The 20,931-nt window shown below is 41.4% G+C and overlaps 2 protein-coding genes across 2 annotated transcripts; one reads left to right on the top strand and one right to left on the bottom strand.

The window, feature by feature from the left end:
• Positions 1 to 1,206: 1,206 nt before the first annotated feature.
• On the bottom strand, positions 1,207 to 3,975 carry paxx (PAXX non-homologous end joining factor). Its single transcript, XM_082555253.1, has 7 exons — positions 3,583 to 3,975; positions 3,293 to 3,353; positions 3,173 to 3,222; positions 2,894 to 3,072; positions 2,742 to 2,801; positions 1,552 to 1,645; positions 1,207 to 1,466 (listed from the first exon to the last, which is right to left on the bottom strand). The coding sequence occupies exons 1-7, from the start codon at positions 3,867 to 3,869 to the stop codon at positions 1,418 to 1,420; spliced, it is 780 nt and encodes a 259-aa protein (XP_082411379.1). The 5' UTR covers positions 3,870 to 3,975; the 3' UTR covers positions 1,207 to 1,417.
• Positions 3,976 to 4,248: 273 nt separating this feature from the next.
• LOC309719263 (uncharacterized protein) lies at positions 4,249 to 15,863 on the top strand. Its single transcript, XM_082555256.1, has 5 exons — positions 4,249 to 4,604; positions 14,926 to 15,061; positions 15,178 to 15,304; positions 15,390 to 15,489; positions 15,585 to 15,863. Exons 1-4 carry the CDS (start codon positions 4,395 to 4,397, stop codon positions 15,472 to 15,474), a joined length of 558 nt encoding a protein of 185 aa, XP_082411382.1. The 5' UTR covers positions 4,249 to 4,394; the 3' UTR covers positions 15,475 to 15,489; positions 15,585 to 15,863.
• The last annotated feature ends 5,068 nt before the right edge of the window (positions 15,864 to 20,931 follow it).

The following is a 20,931-nucleotide window of genomic DNA, read 5'->3' as shown; positions in this document are numbered from 1 at the left end:
GTTTATGAGAGTGAGGAGAGAAAGTCAGGAGAGAATGGAGCCAGCTAAGGAGAGGAGGATGTCCTCCCCTGTGTGGGAACATTTTGATCTTATTCCTCCCAACAAGGTATTTCTACAGAAGATGTATTTTCATGATACTGATGGTGCAATACAATTTATGTTGAGCTGTCTTGACTTTTGTACAAGGTGAAGTGTTTGCTTTGTGCCAGGGAGCTGGGATATAACAACAACATCCATGCTTAGGCACTACAGAGCTTTGCATGAGAATAAGGGGGACACCGATCGTGGAGCAAGACCAGGTGAGCCATCAAATGCAATGATAATATAGGATGCAGTAATGTTACTAAATGATATAACAATATTATACAACTGTTATAAGTTACGTGTGTGCTATTTATATTTGTGCTTTGTCTTTATTGTCTTTCCTCAGGAGAACAATCTCAAATAGATGAAGACCTGGTTAGCATGGTGATTGAGGACTCCCAGCCATTTAGCATTGTGGAGGACAAAGGATTCAAAAGATTTGTTAAATCATTAAATCCTAGCTATGTTCTCCCCACTAAAAAGGTCATAAAAGCAGTGAAAATTTAGTTTTTACAGAATAAAATGTGAAGCCTCAGTGTGTAGCTGTCCATACCTCAACGTTACAAAAGCACAACCACTGTCCACACCCCAACCACACCTCACCTCACAGTAAATGATCATTTCCATTTCAAGCATTTCCAAATAATCATTTCCCATACTGCCACTATAAATATACACAGTATACTGCCATCACTACAATATACATGTTTTACACACTCCTTTTGTTGTTGACATTTACAGGCTGTGTGCAAAATGCCACACTCTTCAAATTCATGCCAGCTATTATTTTTACGTCCAGTAGGTGTCCTGCTAGAGCAAATGAAGCTTCATGAAGCTTCGCGTTGGGGTGAACCAATTGGATGAAAAGCTTCAGTGCTTCATGGGGCTTCATCTGCCCATCACTAGTTTGACCCCCTATCTCCATCCTTTGGGCATGATACTAACCCCAAGTTGCTCTCCAATGCATTTGAGTGTGAATGCTAGAAGCACTTGCACAGCAAAACAAGTGCTTGTGAGAATAAGGCAAGTTGTGTAAAGTGCTGTTCTCAGAGTAGAAAAGCACAATATAAGAACAAGTCCTGAAAAAGGGAGGGGAGGGGGGGAAATAAAAGTGTGCAAATGTGTTTCTTATGTCATTTTATTACAAATTATCATTCAATCATTTATTGGAGACAACCATTATATAGCATTAAAAGTCATTGTTTAATAAAAAGCAGTTAAAGTTTAAGCTTTGATCCCATAAATATGCACTGAGGTTTTCATGTTCTGTTAGTGGATTAAAAGATCATTCATCTCTGGCTGCGCAGCAGGACTATGAGTACAAGGAGGAAGATCAGTCTTCATCTGCATCATCAAAGGCAACGCCAGTCGCTTGCTGCTTTCTGCAAACACACATGGACAGTAGCTTTATTTCACTCACATCAGTAGCATCACTGCTCTATTGAAGTCCTGTAAGAGACACCATACTTTTTAACCCCAGGGTTGATGAGCGAGGACCCCGGAAGTCTTCTCTTCATGGTCATTGCTGGAGCGCTGCTCTGCTGCTGCCAGGGCTCAAACTCTAAAGGAGAACAGTTTTGCATTAATGAAAACGTTTAATTGCCCAATTACCTTTTTAAGCATGAAATTTACATGTCTCCTTTTACTGAAAAAGATGGAATACTTCAATGTACATATAAGCACCGGATATAAGATCATTATTGTATTCAGTACTTACCTCAAAATTACCCAACACTAAGAAAATCCCATTTTAAAATCACTTAAAACAGTTTTAATATATTTAGAAGAGATTGCATTACAGCTGAAAATAAATGCAAATTTATTATGATGTTAAAAGAAAATTTGAGCCTCTTTCAAGATTAAAGTTTATTGTGACTGGTAGTCCACACTTGCAGAACCACATCTATGTGTTGGGGTTCTGTACCAGTGGGCCAGTTTCACAAAACATGCAGAACAACTACTCCAGTCAAGGCATAATGGCGAATAAATATTTGTAGTACAGTCAAACTGAGTGTTTGAAACTGTTTACAGATGTCCACGGCAACCATCGTTTATGTGGTTTTGTTTTATTTTTTTCCCCTTACTTCTTCCTCATCATATGAGTTTTCCTTTGGGATGAATAAAGCTTTTCTTATTCATGATGGAGAACAAGGGAAACTTCCAATATGATCCACTATTAACAGGTACACCTGTAGCCCCAAAATCTTACTTTCCTTCTGGTAATTTCCATTGTCTTTACAAAAGATATACCCATTTGACATTTCCCAGGTATTTTGGTTGCAGCAAAAAATTATTATGGATTTCACAACAGATCACAACATGATCTGTTGTACAGCCTCTTGTAATTTAATTTTACACATGAAAATGAAGAGCAGCATCTCCTGATCCAAGGCAACTTCAGCTACCATAACCATACTGGATTACACATACGGGAAGCTTCTGTTGTGGTTTAATCATGTTTCTAACCTGCAGAGTGTCCTGCTTTACATTCCTGACTGAAAGCATGCATCAATGGAATCATTTATGAGCAAACATCCATTAGGTTGTATAGAAAAGTTGGCCACAGCCAGTGTGACATCACATTTAGATTTTGAATCCTTGGTATTGGAGATGGCCAATGGTTATTTGAAGCCAAGAGCCATTTCACAAATGTATACCTGTGGGCCGTCTTTGGTTTTTCACTGGACTGGCTGAGGGGGGTCCACTTGAGGGGCCACCTGTGAGGGGACATGTTACAGTCAGTACTGATCTAAAAGGAAGTTAGTTTTAATTCTGCATAAAATGAGTCACAACTACAAAGTGAATTCACTGTCAAGCTGTGTGAGGCTGTCAGCCATCGTGAACAGCAGCTCCCTCAACTTGTCTGTGGCCTGTGGACCTTCCAGTCTGGACAGAGTTACACTCAGGTCTCCTGGACTGGATCCCAAACGCAGCTCTGCACCAACCTCATGCACGGAAACAGACACATCTCCACTATTGCAGGATGCCCTGAGGAAAATAGAGATATATTCAGCCTCACTTACCTGACCACAGCTTTTTATAGTTCCATGCAAGAAGTGATGCATGCAGGAGTTGAGTGTGGTCTCACCTGAGTTTTAAGACATAATCCTCTGTAGATTTTAAGGCAAACCGCTGCCCCTGAACACACAGGGAAGACAGAAATTATGACAGTATACTGAGTGAATGAGAAGAAACCCAGAATACTTACAAGGTGCTTCAGACTGTCCTTAGTGTACTCCACACTCCAGACATTTGCAGCATCTGTCAGACTACAGCACACGATGTTTTAGTGCGCATGTGTGCCTAAACTAATGCGCTCACCGTCAGACTTTCACTGTCAGTCAAAACTAAATTTTATACCACCGGGGGAAAGGCCGTAACATCAACAAACTACTAATACTTCCATTTCCTAGCTTATGTCCAAGTACAAACGTATTTTTCCGAATAAAAAAGATTTAATTTCAAATGAACTCCGGCTAATAACAACATCTGACTCACCAGACACTAAGCATTCCGTCTTTCCTGCGAGTGTAACAAAGGAATTTAGATTGGCTTGTTTTATCCAACACGGTACAATAGGAATTTACACTAACATCCATGTCTCCACTGTGGTTCACAGAAGAACAAAAGAAAAACAAGCGTATGCCTCTTGCACTCTTGCAAGAGTACACCGTTTCATAGCATGAGTGCCAGACACCTTTGACAAGCGCCATCTTCTGGCTTGGAATGGTTACTTCACTGGCTTGCAGACTACGGGGACCTCTCCCTCTCGATGTAATCGGCATACCAATTGTTGAATGGAGGAGTAAAGATCTATACTTCTGTTCCTGAATCCAGAGCACACACTCAATAGCGGTTTTAGATACGGGCGACACGGGCGGTTGCCCGGGGCGTAGGGTTGCCAACCGTCCCTTAAAATACGGAATCGTCCCGTATTTAGAAACAAAAGTACACGTCCCGTATTGAGCTAATAAGGGACGCACTTTGTCCCGTAATACAGTGAGAATCAAAAGTAGTCTATAAATGTTTATGGAATTAACGCTTTGTTTGAAAACATAATTCCCAGCCCCTCTCCTGCTTTGTGACCAATGAGCTGACAGCACACTTATGACAATAGTTGGGTTGCGGTCACGTGGTTGTGATGACGTGCGGAGGCAGCGCGATTTTTGAGTGGAGGGCGGAAGTAAACATGGAGGACACTGTGGAGAGTCAGGAGAGCAGCTATTGTGCAACTTTAGACCCCGTTTCTCGGGAGAGATATAAACAGATAGTTAAAAAAATATATCGGACGTGATCCGTATTCTTTGAAAATGTCCGAATACACCACAGAAGTAAAGGATTTGCCTACTATCGAGGCTGTGGATATCACCAACTACTTGGTCCTCCAGACTTCTTACTACACTAGGCAGCAAATGAAAGCTTTCAAGAGTCTGGAGGCGTACAATTTTTTTGTCAGCGGGTGGGTCCACAACCTTGGAACAAAACGTCTCCGTGATGGATACAGTTTGGTGTTTGCAAGGGTGAGTTCTTATATTGCTTTATCTTAAACACGCTAACAGTTAGCGGTAGCGGCTTTAACGTCAACAAACATGCCACATCCTTAGGACTTCGTTAGAGTGACAGTTGTTTGTTTCAAGGTAAACCATTCTCAGCCGTCTGTTGCATATCCAAAATCGCCTCTGCACATCGATGCTGTTCTGCCTTAAGCTTCATTCTTTTCTCTCGTTTGAAAACTGATTCCGATCTGGGTTTTCGTTCGTAGCCGAGATTGACCGTCGGAGCCCAGTCCTCCGACTCTTCGTCATCCAAAGCACTTGGGCAGCCTATAGTCCCAATCAAGTCAATATTAGACTACTAACTTAAAAGCACTAAGTAAACGAGAATTTAACGACAACCTAATGCTAATAAGTTCGTTTGCAAACATAACGTTACCTCTGACGAAGTGGTCGCTGCAGACACGGGCATTGGCAGACTCTGCTCCTCCCGACTGTAAACGTAAATTTAAAATCCATTTTTCCTACGTTTTTCGGTTAGAATTTTCCATTTTTCTCCTCTTCGTTGGGCTATTTTTGGTACCCTAAAATACCGTTTATCAGTTTCTCTGGTCGACCTACTGGAGCATCCGTAAACACAACAGGACATAGGCATTTTGCGTACTGTCTGTCTGTGATTTTGCGCTTATCTTTTTCACTTCCGACCGCCAGTCAAATTTCGCGCTTTACGTCGACGTCACGTCTACGTCAAATGAAACCTAGCTATTCGAGTATGACAATTCAGATTACCGCTCATCTCATTGGTCGAGGAAAGGTCGCTTACGGAGAAAATACCGGAAGACAACAGATGACCACAACAAGAAGCATGGCCAACAGGGAAACAAACGCCGTCACTGCGGTGCAAGTCTCGGACGACAGTACACCTAAAGCTGGGCAGACACTGTGCGATTTTTTCAGTCGCGTTATTCAGCTCCTGCTCAAACTGCACGATTGACTCGCAGGGGTTAGAAGTTGGTAGGTCACGATGCAGGTCTCACACTATACCGCCCGATGCTCTGATGCGACCTGAGTGCTCACACTGTGCGTCCATAAAATTAAGGTTATAACAGAAAATCTGTCGCTCGCTCTCTCTGTCTCTCACTCACACAGACACACCACCACCATCAACTTTGCTAAATTGCTAATGAAAAACATGATCAGGCAGCTGTGATTTAGCAGCGATGTAGATCCAACTATTTTCACGGTTGTTGTGGTCGTGATAATTTTGTGAGGCCACATCGAAAAGGCTCGGATGAGCTTTTCAAAGTTCTACAAGTTGTGCCTCCATCGCTTGTGTCCAGATCACACGCTGCACAGCCGTGCTGCTCCGTCTTTTTCACGGCGTTTACGTGTTTGCGCGCGAGCAGTGTGAGCGCCTGTGGTGACACCTTCACGAGCGATTGATGATCGGGAGCTGGTCGTGAGGTGTTAATCACTTCTCGTTACCCCACGTATACTACACGATGAAGGCCAAAATCGGTCCGATCACTCAAAAATCGGCTCAAAATGGGCCTAAAACCGCACAGTGTGAGCCCAGCGTCAGAGCAGCAATGTTTGTTCCCCTCAGAGAAAGGGAAGAATGGGAAAAGGAAAACACCTGGCTGGAAAAAGTTAATATGGGCATGTGCAGTGAATATCAGCGCTATGTGGCCAGAAGTGTGATAATATAATTTATTTTGTGTAATAAACGACTGCAAGGATGGATGATTACAACAAATAGATGACTAATACATAAAAGTAATACATAGATGAATAATGATGATGAGTTAAGATGCGTAATCATGGGAACAAGCGGGTTTTCAAACGGGAGCAGCTGATTAGCATTAGAAAAGCTGAAATAATACCTCAACTGAAGCCAATTGTACTAAATGCACTAAATGTGCACTGTTACAAGAATATTTTTCTTTCTATTGTTTTCTATTATTTTAAGTTAAGCAGGACAGAGTTCTTTTAAAGAAAGATTTACTTATATTCTCAAAAGTTAAGCATGACAGGCTTCTGTTTAAGAAAGAGACCTGTTTTATGTGTTAATGTTGTCATTTTGAGCTAAAAATAAATGGCTAAATGATCATTTGTTTCACATGTGTTCATATCACAAAGAATACACATCTACTTAAATCAAATTCAAGTCAAAGGGTTAAAAAAAATAATTTCACACACAAAAAAAGAGCTAGAAAATTCACCACACTGGGAAGGGTGAAGACAACTGGGTCGCCCGGCCCTGGCCACGAGGTGTCCCTTATTTATTTTTCAGGGAGTTGGCAACCCTACCGGGGCGGCATCGTGGTGAGGGGTGGCATCACGGGCATCGGCAAAAAAGAAAAAAATGCTTGAACTCATGCTGCCCCGACGTCAGCCAGGGAATGGCACAGGCACCGATCGGTTTTCTATCGCCCATTTGCTGGGGGTAAGGGCGCCCTCCTGCTGCTTCCGGCACGGGGAGGAGAGGCCGGGGCGGCGGGGGATTCTCTGGCTGGTTGGAGCAGCATCTAATAATAATCAAAACAAACCAACAAACACGAAAACACCAGACGTCCAGGGCGCCAAACAGGCTAGGACCGCCACTGCACACACTTGTACACCTGTGTTAGCAAAATAGCACTGGACCATGCCCTGTGGACATTAACTTTATTGAAGAGAATACTTGCACCTAATTCAACTTCTTTCCCCCTAAGAGGAAAATCTAACAATTCCACTGCACATCTTACCTTCACGTGTTGCTTATTTACTATAATAATTCCATATGCATTTTCTTCATCTTATTGGGTTGAAACTTTCTTGATACCTTATATCTCAATCTGTTGCCATGTCACCATCACTAAGTGAAACATCATAAATAAACTATATGTTTTGAATATGTCTGTGAAGGTTCTCAGTCATCCAGGTTATCCTAGTCAAAGGAGCTTGCAAAGAAAAGCGTCTGGACACCTCAGGGTGTCCTGTGGGAGGTGCTGTGGGAGTATGGGGTGTCTGGCCCATTGCTATTTCACTGAGGGAAAAGGGAAAGAATGTTAGCCAATGGAAGAGGAAAGGGATCAAACTTAGTAGATATAATGTAATAAAAAGTTCAAAACAAAGGAGCTTGCAAAGAAAAGCGTCTGGACTTCTTTAAGTTGCTTGAAGACGTTTCACCTCTTATCCGAGAAGCTTCTTCAGTTCTAAGGTCAAATGGTGGAGAGTCCCAGATATAAACCTAGTGGGAGAATCCCCCCACAGAGGGAGAAAAGGACCCCCTGATGATCCTCTAATCGCCTGAGCCAAGGTGTGAAACTGGGTGTGGGTCCCAATCAGCCAGAGTTTCGGGTGTGTTCATTGTGAAACCTGGCCCCACCTTATCATGCGAATTCCTGAGGTCAGATGGCCCAGGATGTGAGTGGGCGTTAAGGCGTCTGGGAAGGGATCTCAAAACTGGATTATAGATGGCAGAGAGTTGGTGTCGTAAATCCCTGCCTCTGTTCAAAGATGGTCGCTCACAATGGACATAGATGGCTTCTTTCACTCCTCTTTCAAACCATCTGTCCTCTCTGTCCAAAATGTGAACATTGGCATCCTCGAAAGAGTGTCCTTTATCCTTAAGATGCAGGCATTCTAACAGCTTGGTAGTTTGGTCAGGTAGCTTTGTAGACCCCATTAACTGCTTTGATTTGCTGTGAGCTTTGTCATAGCTTGGTTCCATCTTTGTTTGGCGTCTTGGACACTTTGGTTAATGTGGATGTCATTGTTGTTTGTAGGAACCTTTTGCTGTGCTACTGTGATTGACACTCATAAATTTATTCCAGCTTTGTTGGTTTGTTGCTGGAGTTTTGGCAAAACAGTGTTGTGTGGGGGTGTTTGTAGCTGCAGATTATTTAGTGTTGGACACTTGTGATGAGATCTGGTGTTCATTTAGGTATAGAGTAGATATTTATTTGCTATTGCTGTACAGGTTAACTGTGTCTCCTGTTGAACCTATTTGCAAGGATAGACTTGCTATCTGGAGCAAAGAGTGATGGCCTGCTTGAAGCTGACGCCTGTGTCAACCCCCCCCCCCCCCCCCCCCCCCCCAACATACTGCTTCAGAAGCACTCCTTTGAGGCTTTGGAGGTTTTTCCACAGTCACTTGATCAGTGACATCTGAAGCTTCATTTAGAACTTTTAGAAGAATTTTTAACTGCTTGATTCAGTAGTTTATAAAGAAGTCCATCATTTGCGGGATTTGTGGAGTGTTTTGTGGTGAGCATTTTTCCTTTCCAGTTCACAATCAATTCTACCCCCTGGTCAAAAATATGTATAAGAAAATTGGCCTAATATAATATTATTTATAAACATACCTGTCCACTGATTGTCCAGTTAATTGCATAAGTACAAGGAGGCAGGACCTCACAGCAGAAGTATACTCCATAATGTGTTGTACATTATTATATGTATATTATATGTATTTTTTATCTATTGTATTTAACAACACCAAGAAGCTACAAGCAAAGAAAGACCACACCATGGCACATGTTTAAACAAGGAAAGTTTATTGATGAAAATTATTTATTTAACAAAAAAACATAACAATTTTTTCATCCCAAATAAGTAAGTTCAAAGCAACACAATGGTGGCCCAATATCAGACAGAATTGTGAACTCTGGGTGGCACGGTGGTTAGCACTGTTGCCGCACAGCAAGAAGGTCCTGAGTTCAATTCCACCATCAGGCCGGGGTCTTTCTGTGTGGAGTTTGCATGTTCTCCCCGTGTTTGCGTGGGTTCTCTCCGGGTACTCCGGCTTCCTCCCACCGTCCAAAGACATGCAGCTTGTGGGGATAGGTTAATTGATTAATCCAAATTGTCACTAGGTGTGAATGTGAGTGTGAATGGTTGTCTGTCCCTATGTGTTAGCCCTGCGACAGACTGGCGACCTGTCCAGGGTGTACCCCGCCTTTCGCGCTATGACAGCTGGGATAGGCTCCAGCGCCCCCCGCGACCCTGAAAAGGATAAGCAGAAGCGAATGGATGGATGGATGAATTGTGAACTCTGTTCTGTGGAATGGGCAATCATAATGGAAAAAAATCAAAGGAGTGAAAGGGTTTGACCCTTACGAGCACACAGAGTGGACAAAATACGTTAGCGTGCTGCCCAACTTTCACCACGCTCATATTTATAATTATACGGTTCTTGGAGTGAGTGCATACACTCATGAAGTTTAGTAACTTCAGGTCACTGCAACAAGCCGACGGATGGGTACAGGACCTTGAAATGCACCATGTAGAACGAAAGACCATTGTACATATCACAAGTTTACCAGTCTCACAAATAGTCTTCATAAATACACATTCGTTAACCGTTTATTAATAGGACCCTTGGTAGGCCCTTAAAAAATGCACCCTCTAAAGGCCCTAATGGACCAAAACGTCCACCCCCCAAAAAGTGCAATAAAAAGATTATATATTCATATTTTTTTCCACTTTAAATTGGTCAGTCTTTTAAAACTACTTCTCCCTGAAATATTCATATAAAGTTTTAATTACATTTTCGTTGTTTTAACCCTTTAAATCCCAGGTTTATTACATGAGCGCCCTGTTTTTTTAGGCCCAAAAAACAAAAAAACTTAATATTTAAAAAAAAAAACATTTGAAGTAATATTCGTTTGTTATTATAATTAGGCCTTTGGATGGACTAAAGATTGGCACCAACAGTCATTTCGATCGCCTTTTATTTTTTTTGCAGGAGCGCATTTCATAAAATGCACACACTATCGGTCCTAATCGACCACACCCAAAAAAGTGCTATAAAAATTTTATATATTAATATTTTATTCCACTTTAAATTAGCCAATCTTTTAGACCTACTTCTCCTTGAAATATTCATGTCAAGTTTTAATTACATTTCGCAGATTTTAACCCTTTATATCCCGGTTTCGTCACATGAGCGCACTGCTTTTTTTGCCCCAAAAAACATAAAACTTGAATATTTTCCAAAAAAAACATTTGAGGTAATATTCAATTGTTATTATAATTAGGCCTTTAGATGGACTAAAGATTGGCACCAACAGTCATTTCGATCGCCTTTTTTTTTTTTTTTTCAGGACCAGAAAATGGTCTCCAGACGGCAAATGCTCCTCCTCTAGGCCGAAAAAAGTGCATGTTCCCGGGGTAAGTCGCGACGATGACCGGGGCACGATGACCGGGGACTCCTTTTTCCAGCACACACGTTCGATACCACGTGACAAAAAATACGTCATTTCCTGTTGACTAAAAAAAAAAAAGCACCCTCTCATGGTCCTAGGGACCGAAAATGGTCCCGCCAGATCAGCGGGCGAAGCCGCTGCTGCACGCCGGAAATGAGGCTTTGTTTCCCGCAGGTCTGTTACGGCAGTCCGCTGTTTTCCAGCCCGGGGTCAAATGTGGAGCAAGGGCGCCACCCGGTGGACAAATAAAAAAATTACAACTCTAAGGCCAATAGACCAAAACGAGACGGAGACATAAGTAATCACCAGGACATTAACGGTAAAAGGTCCCCAGGGCTTTTCAGGTGTTAAGCTCAACGGCAATTAATTAGTAGTGGAAATAATTTCTGGTTCGCATTACAGAAATGTAGCAGTGACAATAATATTGTATGCTGTAATCGTACTGGGCAATTAGTGATACAAAAAAAACCTGTTTTATCCTGTGAATAAAAGTATGTTTTTGTCAATGTACCATGGTAATAACAGAAGTGAAACACAATATTGTGTCAGGACAATTCACTATTTATGCACAATAAACAAAGGAGCATAGCGTGACAATTTCTGTTCAGCGCCAGACTTGCTTGTAACCTATATCACCAATTATGTTAAGAAAAATGATGTATTAACTACTACAAAACACCTTTGTGGAAATGCTTGGAGCAGACTAACATATGAGCTGGAGTGTTCTGGGATGTTATATTTGGTCTTCGAATGGCTGCAATCCAGTCGCCTCTTTGTTACTTCGGAAACATGGCTTGAACAATTTCTCTTCAACGACGTAATCCAATAACAACCGATCTCTTTACCCGTCAGCTTCCCGTGGCTGTCATGCGACCGGCTATTGCAGTTAATAATACAACAGCTTCTTGCCATTTTTTTTCTTTTTATCGCTGTGTAATGTAATTTCAATTGAAAGCCTGCGTGCGCTAGTACCTCTTGCCACGAGTTCCCAGAATCCTTTGTGGTTTTACCCCTGAATGATGTCACATTTTCAATCTCTATTCATTCACTCTCACATTCACACTGGTGGAGGTAAGCTACAGTGGTACCCATAGCTGTCCTGGGGCAGACTGACAGAAGCGAGGCTGCCATATCGCGCTATCGGCCCCTCTAGCCATCACCAGTAGGCGGTAGGTGAAGTGTCTGGCCCAAGGACACAATGAGCGAGACTGTCCAGCAACCTTCCGATTACAAGACAAACTGCCAATTCTTGAACCACGATCGCCCTTTTTGAACTTGGTTTATTGGAAATTACCCTACACTGCATACTTTAAATCTCACTGCGCATCTGTCATTCTCCTTTGCAGACCCCTTTGTGTAACCCACCTCCTCCCCATCTCCAACTCTCTTTTTTTAACAATATTTTTAGTCATTTATTTTCACAAACAACCCATAATTACATAATATGATATGGTGTAAAATTCACAGCAATGAAAAACAAAAAAAAGGAACAAACAAACCGAAAACCAAACACACAACACCAGCTCAGATCCATCTTAACAATACAATACCTGTGGTTCCAATAGTATGCAGTTCGAACACTCAAGGAAATCCTTGTAGTAAAATATTAGAGACATCGGGTTATACATGATTCACGTATGGTTCACAGACCTTAAAGAATTGGTCTGTTTTTGAGTGTAATGCTCCTCTTTGCCAGCCTTTAACAGTTGGTGCTTTTTCATTAATCCACTGCAGTTTGAATATTCTTCCTCGCAGCTTAGGTGAGAATACAATACAACCTCCTATTAGTCTTGGATATTAAATGCTGGCTCATGAGATGACACATGTTCTCAGACAAATCATACATGACCCAGCAGTTTTCAAAGAATGCAAACTTTGTTATTACAACAGCTGCCAGAAAAGAAACTGGTTGATCTTGATCGGTGGTCATTGCTCTCTCTCTCTGGATTTTAACTAGCTAGTACTGCTGGCTATTTTTCTAAGCCAAGATGATCTTAAAAGAGATGCTAGCATTAGCCATGTTAGTCCGTTACCTTCAACAGATGGTCAGGCTGTCCACAGGTGCACACGTGGAGTTTCAACTGCATAGTCCCTTCATCCTTCATATATCTGTGTTAGAAAGAGTGTAAATACTGAGGTCCAATGGTCTTTGTACATACAAAATTCAGTAGTAATTAGGACTTTTTTTCTAGGCATTCGTTAAAAATATATACCTTATTTATTTTATACCAATTAAAGGGATAGCTCAGTAGGTAGAGTGGTGGCCCCATGATCGGAAGGTCGGGGGTTCGACTCCACTGAACGGCTACCCTTAGGGTACCCCAGAGCTAGGTACCGTCCCTACACACTGCTCCCCGGGCGCTGCATTGGTGGCTGCCCACCGCTTCACTGGGTGAATGGGTTAAATGCAGAGGAACTATTTCCCTATGGGGACAAACACATACACATTACAATACAATACACATTACATTACAATACTACACTAGTAATGGCTTTAGACTTCCATGTGTGAAACTCTTACTAGTTTAGTCACACTGCTTGCGTAGAAACCTAGACTTGCAATGATTTGAAGTTGTGAAAGCTCAACTGGATTTATGACATGTTCATTTAGTTCTGCCATAGTGCCTTCTATATGGCATGACATCCTACTTTTGAAATAAATAGCATGCTACAAATTCTTCATAATCTGCAAATTTTCTTCTCATTTCTCAATTTACATGAAATTTTTATTTATTTATTTATTTTTATTTTTTTTGGATGCACTCGGATGTGTGGATCCAACTTGATTTTTTCCAAAACACAAGGCCCTACTTTCATCGAGTTCATTCAGAGTTTAACTGAAACATTTGGCACGGTGTTTTCGTCAGTCTGTTTGAGTTTCACATCACTTTTCCACAGAAATCACTGGTGATAATTTGAAATGGGGACACATACTGACAATACAAAAGCAATTGCTCTGGGATGTAATCTATGTGAATGTAAAGTTGTGACTTAGCATTCTTGTAGTTTCCTAGCTAACTAGAGACTGTGTGGGTTTGTATACAGTATACAAGTGGAAACATTATACAATATTTGAATGAATGAAGAAAAGTGCATATACTGTTAGCATGGAGTAATAAGTTGATTTTAACAAAATTAAAGAAACATTTTAACAGCTATTTAATACATTAAAATACCCTGTCCTTTAATGGTGGGCATTTATAAAACAATGTCTATTCTTGACTACCCACTATAAGTCATGATTAGACTTTGTATGTCAGTTACACATGCTTTATGGAACATGCATGTTGTCCATCAGCAATTAAATGCACAGCTCATTTATACTCAAAGATTCTCTCTCTTAAAAACAATTGTCATTTCAGTTGCTCATAACTGGACTCATTTTAAAGGGCTTGCGGAAAGGGAGTCATGATTGTTCGGGTTTTCTCTGCTTTCTTTATTATATTCTCATATTTATTATTATTTAATAATATCATTTATTATTGTATATACAATAATAAATTATATTATTGTGCTTTCTTTATAATAGAAAGCACCTTGAATAATTTTGATTTGGTACTACTTAAATAAAATAAAATTGAATTGATCTGAGCTGTCCTACCACGATTACCTTCCTCACCCAATCACTAACTCAGTCAAACTATATACTGTTACCATCCATCTGGCCTGTGTTGCTTGCAATCTGTTTGTAACCTTTTTAGTGTCTGCCTTCAGTCTTTTAAAATAACAATTGTATTAAAAAGTACAACATAAACACATACAATCATAAAACCTTTTCCCTTAACATTAAAGTTACCTAAGTGAGAAAGTCAGGGAGAGCTCAACAGGTTTGTGCAAGTTTATGCTTGGAATCCCACCATGCACTTAGAAATGTGGAAAAGCCCTCTTTTGCTGTGTGCAAACAATTCAATTTTCAGTATAACAAGTTATAATTTATTTTCCTCATTGACCTCTGTTTGGACAATATCAGAAAGAACAGTGCCCTGAGGCACCTGTTGTTGTTTTCTTTTGTTGTTCCAAAGCTATGGGTGAAGTCTATGATTCTGGGAAATGGGCTTTGTAGAGGGGAAAAAGAAGAAGAAGAAGAAAGTGAAAGCATTCTGGAAAGTGAAATTAATGTTGCAAAACACCTCTTGGGGGTGGGACCACTTGTGCAGGCAGCGTGCTGCTTACTTCACAGCATCAGGAGCCATACTCAAGACAGAAACGGTGAACAGCGGATCTGCCATACAGCCACAACTATGAACTCAGTCACTGCCTTCATTGCCTGCCTGCTTATCCTAGGTGCACAAGGTACTGTGAAAAAAAATTTTTTTTTTCCTTCTTTGTTTCTTTTTTTCCCCTTCATCCTGTTTATGGATATTTTGGCTGCTGATCAACGGGTAATGCTCTTGTCTTTTCCTACACAGGACAACCAGCCAGCAAATCTAATAAATGCAAGTGTTACAGTTACATTGGCAGGATCAGCCCAAAGCTCATCAAGGCTGAGCCAGTGATACACTACCCAAGTATCTTCTGTCCACATACAGAAATCATGTGAGTCCACAAGATCATCTGAGGCATGATTCTGCTGTGTTCTCCAGCTCCTTTCTAATACACCTCTTTTTAAAAAATCTTTCAGTGTTACCACAAAAGCAGATATGAAGAGGTGTGTGAGTCCAGAGTCCCCACTTGGACGACACATTCTAAAAAATCGTACTTACTAAAACTTACTAAAAAAAGTAAGTCAGAATGACACGCACGCACAACTCTGTGTGAAGATGACAAACTAAAGGTCTGTGTTGCTTGTCACTGATAATCTCACTTGTTTCTTCAGGCAAGGGAGGAATGGAGCTGTAAAGATCACGACTGCTGGTCAGAGTACTGCTGCGATTTAAACAATACACTGCACAACCTACAAGCTGCACTCGTGACACATGGTTGTTGAACTAGAAGAACTCACAGCAAATACAAGACAGCCAATATTCTTTTTGGTTACTTTGCCAGTTTTGTTCCCATGTGTGTGTATGTCTATATAGTCTGGACTTGAACTTTTTTTACATTTTTGTACATATGTTTTTTAAATAAATACCAAAATAAAACTCATGTGATGGGACTTTCTGTTCTTTGTGTCTTGCTTTGTTTCCAGTGTATCAACATAAGACAAACTAAACTCTTACACATATATTTTTTAGGATTTAAAAAGAGTTTTAAAGTTTTCTTTAATCTGGGAAAATACAAACTGAGTGATAATTCCACTTTGAAACAAATGAGTGTACTGTGTGTGCAACAGTAGTGCTGGTCATAGCTGTTAGCTAACTGGGTAAGGGTGTCATGAGTCTGTAGCTCAGTCCACCGGTTTATTTAGTTTTAAAGTAAGTTACAGCCTGCCTTTTGGAGGGGTTATATTTCACTTAACACTATCTAATATGCATATCCACATAATTGTGGATTATTATAATCATGATAGAAAAAAACGCATTGTGTTTTAAAGAAAATACATTAAGAAAAAGATTGTTAGATTTATATTTCAAATATAACAAAATGCTGATTTTACATCACCCAAATTATTGTATCTCTACAGTTTAAACATTTAATAAGATTTTGATGATTATTGATTGATTATGCCTTTAATTGTCACTTGCGGTGTTACACGTACATGTTACCTGCAGTGAAATGGGACCCCTTCCCTGTTTGAAACAAACTGAATCATTATAAATAAATTATTTTATATTTATTACTTTAAAAAATTCTCAGTACTCATACTATATGACTAGGAATAAACAGTAAGGGAATGATTCTGGATCAGCACCATGATGAAAACCTGTTGCTATACAGTATTCTGAAAAAAGTTGTACAATGTCACACTATGTGCATGTGCGTGTTCAATTCAATTCAATTCAATTTTATTTATATAGTGCCAAATCACAACATAAGTCGCCTCAAGGCGCTTCATAGATACAGAGAAAAACCCAACAATCATATGACCCCCTATGAGCAAGCACTTTGGCAACAGTGGGAAGGAACAACTCCCTTTTAACAGGAAGAAACCTCCGGCAGAACCAGGCTCAGGGAGGGGCGGGGCCATCTGCTGCGACCGGTTGGGGTGAGAGAAGGAAGACAGGATAAAAGACATGCTGTGGAAGAGAGACAGAGGTTAATAACAGATATGATTCAATGCAGAGAGGTCTGTTAATACATAGTGAGCGAGAAAGGTGACTGGAAAGGAAAAACTCAATGCATCATGGGAATCCCCCGGCAGCCTATGTCTATTGCAGCATAACTAAGGGAGGATTCAGGGTCACCTGGTCCAGCCCTAACTATATGCTTTAGCAAAAAGGAAAGTTTTAAGCCTAATCTTGAAAGTAGAGATAGTGTCTGTCTCCTGAATCCAAACTGGAAGCTGGTTCCACAGAAGAGGGGCCTGAAAACTGAAGGCTCTCCCTCCCATTCTACTTTTAAATACTCAGGGAACAACAAGTAGGCCTGCAGAGCGAGAGCGAAGTGCTCTAATAGGGTGATATGGTACTACAAGGTCATTAAGATAAGATGGGGCCTGATTATTTAAGACCTTGTATGTGAGAAGCAGGATTTTGAATTCAATTCTGGATTTAACAGGAAGCCAATGAAGGGAAGCCAAAACAGGAGAAATATGCTCTCTCTTTCTAGTCCCTGTCAGGACTCTTGCTGCAGCATTTTGGATTAGCTGAAGGCTTTTCAGTGAGTTTTTTGGACATCCTGATAATAATGAATTACAGTAGTCCAGCCTGGAAGTAATAAATGCATGAACTAGTTTTTCAGCGTCACTCTGAGACAGGATATTTCTAATTTTAGAGACGTTGCGCAAATGGAAGAACGCAGTCTTACATATTTGTTTAATATGTGCATTGAAGGACATGTCCTGGTCAAAAATGACTCCAAGGTTCCTCACAGCGTTACTGGAGGCCAAGGTAATGCCATCCAGAGTAAGAATCTGGTTAGATACCATATTTCTAGGCTTTTCAGGGCCGAGTACAATAACCTCAGTTTTATATGAATTAAGAAGCAGAAAGTTAGCGGCCATCCAGGTCTTTATGTCTTTAAGACATTCCTGCAGTTTAACTAATTGGTGTGTGTTATCTGGCTTCATGGACAGATAGAGCTGGGTGTCATCTGCATAGCAGTGAAAATTTATGCTATGTCTTCTAATGATACTGCCTAAGGAAAGCATGTATAATGTAAACAGAATTGGTCCTAGCACTGAACCCTGTGGAACTCCATAATTAACCTCAGTGTGTGAAGAGGACTCTCCATTTACATGAACAAATTGGAGTCTATTAGATAGATATGATACAAACCACTGCAGTGCAGTACCTGTAATACCTACAGCATGTTCTAATCGCTCTAATAGGATATTATGGTCGACAGTATCGAATGCTGCACTAAGGTCTAGCAGGACAAGCACAGAGATGAGTCCACTGTCAGAGGCCATAAGAAGATCATTTGTAACCTTCACTAAAGCTGTTTCTGTGCTGTGATGAGCTCTGAAACCTGATTGAAACTCTTCAAATAAACCATTCCTCTGCAGATGATCTGTTAGCTGTTTGACAACTACTCTTTCAAGGATTTTTGATATGAAAGGAAGGTTGGAGATTGGCCTATAATTAGCTAAGACTGCTGGGTCTAGAGATGGCTTTTTGAGTAAAGGTTTAACTACAGCTAGCTTGAAGGCCTGTGGTACATAGCCGATCATTAGAGATAGGTTGATCATATTTAAGATCGAAGAATTAATTAATGGCAGGACTTCTTTGAGCAGTTTTGTAGGAATGGGGTCTAAAAGACACGTTGATGGTTTGGAGGAAGTAATTATTAAAGTTAACTCAGAAAGATCAATTAGAGAAAAAGAGTCTAACTTAACATCAACGGTACTAAGAGTAGCTGTAGATAATATTACATCTGTGGGATGATTACTGGTAATTTTTTCTCTAATGATAAACATTTTATTTGTGAAGAAGTTCATGAAGTCATTACTAGTTAACGTTAAAGGGATTGTTGGCTCAAAAGAGCTCTGCCTTTTTGTCAGCCTGGCTACAGTGCTGAAGAGAAACCTGGGGTTGTTCTTATTTTCTTCAATCAGTGATGAATAGTAAGATGTTCTGGCTTTGTGGAGGGCTTTCTTATAAAGCAGCAAACTATTTCTCCAGGCTAAATGATGATCCTCTAAATTTGTGACACGCCATTTCCTCTCCAGATTACGAGTCATCTGCTTTAGGGTACGTGTTTGAGAATTATACCACGGAGTCAGGTACTTCTGATTAGAGACCTTAGTTTTCACAGGAGCTACAGTATCCAGAGTTGTACGTAGTGAGGAGGTGAAATTATTAACAAGATAATCAACTTCTGTTGGGGTAGCGTTCAGATAGCTGCTCTGCTCTATGTTGGTACAGGGCATTGAAGATGATAACAGTGGGTGGATTATATTCTTAAACTTAGTTACAGCGCTTTCAGAAAGACATCTACTTTGATAAAGTCTACTCTCCACCGCTGTGTAATCAATTATTGTAAATGTAAATGTTATCAGGAAATGATCAGACAGGAGAGGGTTTTCAGGAAACACTGTTAAATGTTCAGTTTCTACGCCATATGTTAAAACAAGATCTAGAGTGTGATTAAAGTGGTGGGTGGGTTCTTTTACATTTTGAGAGAAACCAATTGAGTCTAATAACAGATTAAATGCCATGTTGAGGCTGTCATTTTTAGCATCTACATGGATGTTAAAATCACCCACAATAATTATTTTATCTGAGCTCAGAACTAAATTAGATATAAAGTCTGAGAAATCAGACAGAAACTCTGTGTAAGGCCCAGGTGGACGATAGATGATAACAAGTAAGACTAGTTTCTGAGTTTTACAGCTGGGGTGGACGACGTGTGTATGTTTTATGTGTATAGATTTTTCAAAATTATTACTCCATCCATCCATCTTCATCCGCTTTATCCGAGGCCGGGTCGCGGGGGCAGCAGCCTAAGCAAAGAGGCCCAGACCTCCCTCTCCCCGGCCACCTCCTCCAGCTTTTCCAGGGGAACGCCAAGGCGTTCCCGGGCCAGCTGAGAGATATAATCTCTCCAGTGTGTCCTGGGTCTGCCCCGGGGCCTCCTCCCAGTGGGACATGCCTGGAACACCTCACCCAGGAGGTGCCCAGGGGACATCCTTGTCAGATGCCCGAACCACCTCAGCTGGCTCCTTTCGATGTGGAGCAGCAGCGGCTCTACTCTGAGCCCCTCCCGGATGGCCGAACTTCTCACCCTATCTCTAAGGGAGAGGCCAGCCACCCTTTGGAGGAAGCTCATTTCTGCCGCTTGTATCCGCGATCTCGTTCTTTCGGTCACTACCCACAGCTCGTGGCCATAGGTGAGGGTAGGGACGTAGATCGACCGGTAAATTGAGAGCTTCGCTTTTACACTCAGCTCCCTCTTCACCACGACGGACCGGTGCAGCGTCTGCATTACTGCAGCTGCAGCCCCAATCCATCTGTCGATCTCCGGCTCCCTTCTCCCATCACTCGCGAACAAGACCCCGAGATACTTGAACTCCTCCACTTGGGGCAGGAACTCATCCCGACCCGGAGTGGGCACTCCACCCTTTTCCGGATGAGAACCATGGCCTCAGATTTGGAGGTGCTGATCCTCATTCCCGCTGCTTCACACTCGGCTGCGAACCGTTCCAGTTCGAGCTGGAGGCCCACACCCGATGAAGCCAACAGAACCACATCATCCGCAAAAATCAGAGATGAGATTCTGAGGCCACCAAAGCGAAAGCCCTCCGTCACTTGGCTGCGCCTAGAAATCCTGTCCATAAAAATTATGAACAGAACCGGAGACAAAGGGCAGCCCTGGCGGAGCCCATCACCCACTGGGAACGAGTCCGACTTATTGCCGGCAATGTGAACCAAGCTCTTGCAACGATTGTATAGGGATTGAATGGCCCATAGCAATGAGCCAGACACCCCATACTCCTGCAACACCTCCCACAGGACACCCCGAGGGACACGGTCGATTGTGGATTGGGTCGAATGTGTTTTGTGGACTTCTCCAAGTCCACAAAACACATGTAGACTGGTTGGGGAAACTCCCATGCACCCTCAAGTATCCTCGAGAGGATAAAGAGCTGGTCCAGTGTTCCGCGACCAGGACGAAAACTGCAT

The sequence above is a fragment of the Aulonocara stuartgranti genome, assembly GCF_965226115.1.
Source record: "Aulonocara stuartgranti genome assembly, chromosome: 12".
Lineage (NCBI taxonomy): Eukaryota > Metazoa > Chordata > Actinopteri > Cichliformes > Cichlidae > Aulonocara > Aulonocara stuartgranti.
This window is presented reverse-complemented; position numbering and strand designations above follow the sequence as displayed.